General features: G+C 41.5%; 1 protein-coding gene across 1 annotated transcript; it reads left to right on the top strand.

Moving 5' to 3' along the window:
- On the top strand, positions 1 to 6,288 carry zgc:113363 (uncharacterized protein LOC791449 homolog). Its single transcript, XM_034234029.1, has 5 exons — positions 1 to 138; positions 830 to 957; positions 1,099 to 1,248; positions 2,086 to 2,346; positions 5,666 to 6,288. Exons 2-5 carry the CDS (start codon positions 831 to 833, stop codon positions 5,926 to 5,928), a joined length of 801 nt encoding a protein of 266 aa, XP_034089920.1. The 5' UTR covers positions 1 to 138; position 830; the 3' UTR covers positions 5,929 to 6,288.
- The last annotated feature ends 1,815 nt before the right edge of the window (positions 6,289 to 8,103 follow it).

Here is an 8,103-nt window from a genome sequence, read left to right as displayed (position 1 = left end):
GTGTGTGTGTGACTGCTATGTAAAGGAGGAGGCGGTCACAACTGAACTCAGCAGCAGACCGTTTGAAGAGAAACGCAGAGTGGAGTAAGAAAGAAAGAAAGTAAACAAAGAAGGAAAGGAGAGGAGTCTCAGAGGCAGGTGAGAAACTTCTAGTTTTCTTTGTTTGTTTAAATGTTTGGATGAACGAGTTTTATTTCATCCTCACACTTTCCAACTCGACACTCTCTCTGCTGCATAATTATTTCCCTCTGGATTAATACATGTTTTATTCTCATCACAATCTTTACTTGCATATTCCAAACAACATTTTCTACATGAACAACTAATAGAAAGACAGAACTTAATGTGAACTGGGAAATAAATATGTCATACATTACCAATTTAAAAGGCTTTAGGTTTAAAATAAGTCATCTGATTAAATGATTGCAGTAAAAGTATTTATACTTATAATCGAGATACAATGTAAAGATGTGTGTATTCAGTGTATTTCTTTGTATTGACTGTATCCATTAGTATTTTAAAATCTATTTTAAATGTAATAGTTAATATTTTAATAATTCTTTAAATGTTTTTGCTTTTTCCTTTTTTCGGTTTGTATCATTTTGAGTTGTGTTTCATGTTAAGGTTATGGGTTAACGCTCAGCCCAACATGACCCCATTACCCTTATCAAAAATACTATCATTATTAAGTACAGTCAACTGTACCATTATCAATATTATTATAATAACTATAATGAATCAACATGCTTGTATAATCCTTGTTGTGAATTTATTAAATTATTCAAATTTATATATCTTTTATTTACTTAATGATGTCATTACTTGACAGGATGGATGTGACATCACACTGCCGTGGCTCTGACATCACAGAGGGCGGAGCCAATAAGAACGCAGTCCAATCAGAATGCATATCGAGCCAGCCGACAGCCAATGGGACGCTCCCACATCACAACACAGGTGGAAATAAATAACAAAACCTTTCAGTTACAGTTCGATGAGCTGATTTATGAAACCAAGCGATGACTTCAGAGGATTTGTCTCCTTACTTTCTTCATTACGTGCAGATTAAAAGATGGCGGCTTGTTTCTGATGTTTTAGATCCTCTTCCTGCTGAGACCCCTCCCCCGCTCTCTGATAGGTCGGAGGAAGGTGACAGCGGTGATGAATCTGTGACGGACAGCTCATCCACCAATGACATCGCTCGCCTGCTGCCCTCAGAGCTCGCCTCTTCAACCAGAAAACAGAAAGGTAGCTATTGGTGTAGTGGAGGTTATGTATCTTGCCTTTGATTCTTTATTTTCTAAGAACCCTTTTGAAAACACTTAAATAACTTGGATGTCACCTCAGGTTTGAAATTGACTTCCGTTTTCAGCATTTTGGTAAACAAGTTATTCACTGAAAGCCCTTTGCTGATCTCAGAAGGAACATGTTGTTACATTTCTAACACTGAAAGGGGTTCTTTTCAGACCAAAATGGCTCGGCCGACTTGCCCTCGCCTGCTTTTCTGAGAGCACTTGATTTGATTGGTCCACAAGAGGTGGGGCCAATTCAAACAAGAAAATCAATCAAAAAAACACTTAAAAGATGGATTATGTTGATACATAGATCCAAAGCAACAATGAATGTACTGTTTAAGCAATAGCTCACGACAGGCCGTGGCACATGGTCATTATATCAAGGGGCGTGGTTCGGCCCGACGCGAAGCGGAACTGCCCAACTGTGTACAGTTCAATCGACCGGACTTCTTTCTGCAGATGTGAGCGTCCTTAACAACGATCAATAAGTCCTTGCTGCACATTATCCCTTCCATGTTTCCATCTTAAACTTTATTAGTTAGTTTCGTAACGGACGTAATGTAACAGTTGTAACGGTTGTAGCTTTTCTCAGACACAGAGGGATACTGACTTGTTGTGAAAAGTAACTACAATTCTACCCGTGATATACGCTCATTATATCACGGCTAAGAACCAATCAGATTGCTTGATTTGACCTGTCCGTTTTATAAAATATATTTAGATAATGCCGCAGTACTGGTTGTTTTTTACCTGAATGTGACATGTCTGATTTCCCCCTTTCGCCTCTCAGGTGTGGACGTCGGCTCCATATCTCCTCCTCCTGTCTGTACTCCTCCATCTTCATCCTTCTCCTCTCCTCCACCTCATCTTCCTCCCCCTCGGTCGTCTACCTGTAACAGACTCAGCTGCAGCATCCCTCATCCTCATCATCATCGACACAATAATCATCATCCTCATCGACAAAGCACCGATGAGAAACGACTCTCCTCCACGAAAAGCCACACATCAGTGAAGACGGACGCCGCGCAAATTAAAGAGGTCGCCGGAGAAGGTGAGGGATGAAGAGTTTGTCTGAAATGTCATGGGTTTTTCACGCTTTAATGTTCAAAAATCTTTATGTTTCACCCTCTGTCTGGAACCAGAGCCCAGTCTGCTCTGATTGGTTGGCTGGTCGGCTCTGTTGTGATGGGTCAACCACTTAGAGATGTGTTGGAGAGATAGCCAATAGGAGCGTGAGTGTTACAGTACATAGGGATGTCAGTATGAGATACTCCCTTTTGGGATTTTAGCCTTTGCAGACCATTTACATGCACACAAACCTATAACACAGGGATAACCCTTGAAAGCATAGGGTCTCTTTAAATCTGCACAATTATTGATGCTAAGCCTTTACCAATGACTGCTGATGTCTCTTTCTACTTCCACTATGCTGTAACCATTGCAGTGGTTTGTTCTCTATGCTGAAAACAAATCCTTTATTATACAAACAAATATATATTTGTAATACAGACATTGGACTAGACATTCGGTATGAAGGTTGTTTGTCTGAATCTGAAAATGTTATTGTTTTGTCTTGTTTACCAAGAAGTTTAAACAAACTGACGTTGAGTATTTCAGTCGGACATGAAGCAGAAAACTGAACCAACTCCCATCTCACTGTTTTATCAGCCCAACACCTTCTGCTTATCTCTGCTGCACACACACACACACACACACACACAACACACACACACACACACACACACACCACACACACACACACACACACACACACACACACACACACACACACACACACACACACACACACACACATACACACACACACACACACGCGCACACACACACACACAGACACACACCACACACACACACACACACACACACACACACACACACACGCTGATAACACGTCCCTGCATCAGTTGGTCTGGTTCCTACCAACTAACACCCACCTCGACCCTCTGCAGTCAGCAGATGAGTTACAGTCAGAAAAAATCAACATCGTAAAATATAAATTGTTGGTATTACAACTCAGATTCATTTCATTTCATGTAATCGTTTATTTGAACAGGGACAATGCACATTAATGAACGCTTTAGATAAATAATGCTTCAAGTGTAAATATGCCGGATTTTAGCTTTGAGCTCATTTCCACCCGTAGTCCCTGACATACAAGATATAAGAACATGACATTTGTAAACATGGCAACAAATAAATACATGATATGCAAAAGAGCAAGAGCAGCACACACGAGTATTTACCACATGGCAGTACACTGTAGCAGCAACGACATATTAGGTGCAAGAGATGATACAAGAGATGCATAAAGTGCAAGAGGAGACACCCCTGTGTTGAAGTGCATTTAGCGGTGATTGGACGTCTGGTTGTTTCTCAACCATTCTCTGAGTTGACCTTTGAAGCTATTGAGAGTGGGTCAATCCCGTGTCTCAGTTGGGAGGCTGTTCCACAAAGAGCTGCCTTTAACGGAGAGGACATTTTGTGGTCCGTCTGTGATGGACTGCTGGTTTCTGACCTAGTGCAGCGTCCAGTGTGTTTTCTGTGGATGAATTCCCCTAAGGGGGGGGGGGGGGGCAGTCCATGTAAACATTTATAAAAAAAGCACATACTTTTAAAAGAACTTGTCAAAACTCAAGAAATAGTGTTTCTCAATGATGCTACAAAGGTGGTATGAATGTGGCTTCCTGTCAAACACCTGGATCGCTCTCTTAGCTGTTCTGTGGGTTTCAGGCTCAAGCAAACGACCAGTTTGTCAAACAGTATTCAATGCGGGATCGAATCATACAGTGGAGGTCTGACTTTGCAGCATTGATTCAGTTTCTTTAATGCAACACTTAGACTAAATGTTTATACTGCCTTCCCTCTACCGAAGATAAGGAAAGAAACACAGAGAGAAGATCAGGTACTAAAGAAACAGGGACTTCAAATGTTTGCTTTTTTTTCCAGACAAGAAATAGGCCAAATATTTCAATCATGAAATTGCAGAGATTAGGTTACATGATTACATGTAATGTGGTCATTTCAGCAAACAATGAATACATTGTATTATTTATAACAAACATATTTTCAAGAATGAATGAAATCAAAAAGATTTCACTTAGTTTTGTCAATCAACAAATTGTGAAAAATTAGGAACACCTTAAAAAATATATATACAGTACGTATATCAATAATGACACATTTTAACACCTTATTATGCCATTATAATTAAAGATGATGTTGAAATATTGGCAAACTTAAAAAAAATATATATATGTAAAAAACACATAATACATAGACATTTTGATATTTTGAGAGAAATGTTGCTAATATTAAAAGATAATGTTGTACATTTAGAGTTGTGATACTGATCTTAAAGGTCACCTATTATAAAAAATCCACTTTTCCATGTCTCTTCTACATCAACATGTGTCCCTCTTCTTCATGTCTCTTCTACATCAACATGTGTCCCCTCTTCTTCATGTCTCTTCTACATCAACATGTGTCCCCTCTTCTTCATGTCTCTTCTACATCAACATGTGTCCCCTCTTCTTCATGTCTCTTCTACATCAACATGTGTCCCCTCTTCCTCATGTCTCTTCTACATCAACATGTGTCCCCTCTTCTTCATGTCTCTTCTACATCAACATGTGTCCCCTCTTCTTCATGTCTCTTCTACATCAACATGTGTCCCCTCTTCTTCATGTCTCTTCTACATCAACATGTGTCCCCCTCTTCTTCATGTCTCCTCTACATCAACATGTGTCCCCTCTTCTTCATGTCTCCTCTACATCAACATGTGTCCCCCTCTTCTTCATGTCTCTTCTACATCAACATGTGTCCCCTCTTCTTCATGTCTCTTCTACATCAACATGTGTCCCCTCTTCTTCATGTCTCTTCTACATCAACATGTGTCCCCTCTTCTTCATGTCTCTTCTACATCAACATGTGTCCCCACTTCTTCATGTCTCTTCACATCAACATGTGTCCCCTCTTCTTCATGTCTCTTCTTCATCAACATGTGTCCCCTCTTCTTCATGTCTCTTCTACATCAACATGTGTCCCCTCTTCTTCATGTCTCTTCTACATCAACATGTGTCCCCTCTTCTTCATGTCTCTTCTACATCAACATGTGTCCCCTCTGTGGAAGAGACTCTGAAAGTTTCAGGAACAAAGATTCTCTCTCTCTTTTTGTCCTGATCCATTTCTATAAAAACTTGTCTGAAAATGAGCTGATCGGATTTTGGCCACTTTATGATGTCATAACGATGTTTTGGCTTGTGTACCCATTAGCCAATCAGCAACCAAGGTACCTTTAAACACTAGGTTGAGTGTATTTATTAATTTCTTTTTAATTCCCGTCCCCACAGACTGCTGTGCTCACTGCCTGCTGGCCTGCCTGTTCTGCGAGATGCTCTCCATGTGTTCGGCGCTGGGGGAGTGTCTGGCCTGTGGAGGGGGCTGCTGCGACGTTTCGATTGGCTGCTGCTGCTGCGTGGAGGCGGCAGGGGAGGCGGCATGCAGCGAGGATGCCTGTCAGGCCGCGTTGGACTGTGGGATAATGGAGGATTGCTGCGTATCCTCCGACTGCCTGGAGATCTGCCTGGAGTGCTGCTCCATCTTCTTCCCCTAGTAGAACAGCCAATCAGAGAAGGACTACAAGATGATGTCATTGACATTTGCCTTGTCACGGGAAAACAGCAACATCTCAGACGATAAAGGACACATGAATTAAATAAGAGCTTTAAAAGGGATCGTGCTGGGAAATTGATGATCTAAAAAAAATGAAACACCAATTTACAGACGTCTGATGTGAGTCAATGTGAAAAAGTTATCGGGCCCCATGGCAAGGTGCAATTCCACAGTTTGTCCACTATGAACATTGACGCCCAATGTTTTTCTGAGACTTTGAGACAATGGAAATATAAAGAGGAATGGATGAAGTGTTGGACGCAGGCCCCGTTTACTCCTATTAAAAGTTACTCATTAGCAACGAGTGTTTGTACTAGAATGTTTTACCTCAAAACGAAATCACTTTTAGCCGCTTTCACACCAAGTACTTTGTCGTACTTCGTTCCCAGCACTTAGTTCCCCCATGGAACTAAAGAGCCGATCGCGTTCACACCGGAACAAGTCTCTGAGGGAAGATTACGCAAATGAAGCCGCTGACGTCACTTCTTCTTCTTCTGCTTTGGGTTTACTGGCAGGCCACAACTTCACGGCGTATACTGCCGCCCGAAGTCCCCGGAGTTGGGGACTTCCGAGTAAATCGCCAGAACGCCGACACCTCCTCATCTCCACCGCTCCCATGTTTTTTTTTGTGTTGCCATAAGTTATTCTCTCTCCGTTGGTGCGCGGGGCTAATGCTAATGCTAATAATGCTAATGCCAGCAAATACAATGGCGGCTTCACAAAACTTTTCCGAGTTTTACGGGGCGTGGTTTGCACCCAGTCAATCAGAAATTGGAACTTTTTTCTCCCCAGGAAAGTACCTGCTCTCTAGCAGGGACTGAAAAGCTGGGGAAAGTTCTCATGAACTGAGTTCTCTTTTTGGTGTGAACGCAAAATCCCAGGAACTATCGGAACTAAAAGGGAAAAGTACTCCGGTGTGAAAGCGCCTATTGTAACACTTGCGCCTCAATTGGTAGGCTTCCACACATTGTGACAGACTAAGGGGCGGGGCATCTCTAAGCGGTTGACCAATCACAACAGAGCCGGCCAGCTAACCAATCAGAGCAGACTGGGCTCTGGTTTCAGACAGAGGGTGAAGCATGGAGAGATGTCACAGTAGAGACACTACTGATATGAACCTGAACATGAGCATATTAAGGCCCCTTTAAATGCTGCATCTTTCAATGCTAGTACTTTCTTCTTGCGCAGGAGGTTAGCTCTTACAAAATGACATAATCTCTGGCTTTATGAAACGTGTATGTATTTCTACAGAGGAACTTTGGGAAATGTGCTTTGTGATATTCCTGCTCTTCGTTCAGATGTATGTCTCTGGTGGACAGACAGATGGGCATATGGATCAACATTTGGTGCCACAGGGAGCAGTGTTTCCTGTCTGCAGAGAGGAAAGGGGGGGGGGGGGTACTTCCTGCAACAGAGCAGCAGTTAAAATACATTTAATCAGCTGTAACCATCTGTAACTGACATGAATCAGATTGTATTTATTAATATCATATGTCAGTGTCTGGTTCTTGTCTGGTGTTCATCTTCCAGGCTGTTACAAGATCTGGATAAAAAGATTCTTGAGATCTGAATTTTTTTTTTGTATTAGTTCCTGATTATTCACAGATCTCTAGGTCTACTTGTATGTCGGTCTCAGCGTCAAGAGGTCTGATGTCCAGACGTGAAACTGCATATTTAAAGAAGACATGTTTCAGTTATTCAGACGAAAAGTTGAAAATAGTTTTCTTTGATCAAAACATTGTGAAAACTTCATAATCATAATACTTCATATAAATGAATAAAACAGGAGTATTTATATGACCTGTTACATCAGGACCCAATACCAAACACATACGTGATGGATTGGATGCAAAACGGCAGTCTGTGGCGATATTCCCGCGGAAGAAAAAAAATCGCCTCTCACTGTTAGGATCTCCGGGAACTGATAAACAAAATTGCGACCTGCAATTGAGTCTTATCGCCAGAGGTGTCGCCACTAGGATATATCAGTTGCTGTTTGTAAACTCAACAAGGGTTAAAGGTCACCGATAATGCCAACGTTTTCATGTCTTTTATACATAAAAATGCGTCCCCTCTGCATTATGAGATATAGAAAGTTTCAGGAACAAAGATTCTC

Source organism: Gymnodraco acuticeps, unplaced genomic scaffold (assembly GCF_902827175.1).
Source record: "Gymnodraco acuticeps unplaced genomic scaffold, fGymAcu1.1, whole genome shotgun sequence".
In the NCBI taxonomy this organism is placed as follows: domain Eukaryota; kingdom Metazoa; phylum Chordata; class Actinopteri; order Perciformes; family Bathydraconidae; genus Gymnodraco; species Gymnodraco acuticeps.
Note: the sequence above shows the minus strand (reverse complement) of the source record. Positions and strands in the feature narration are given on the sequence as shown.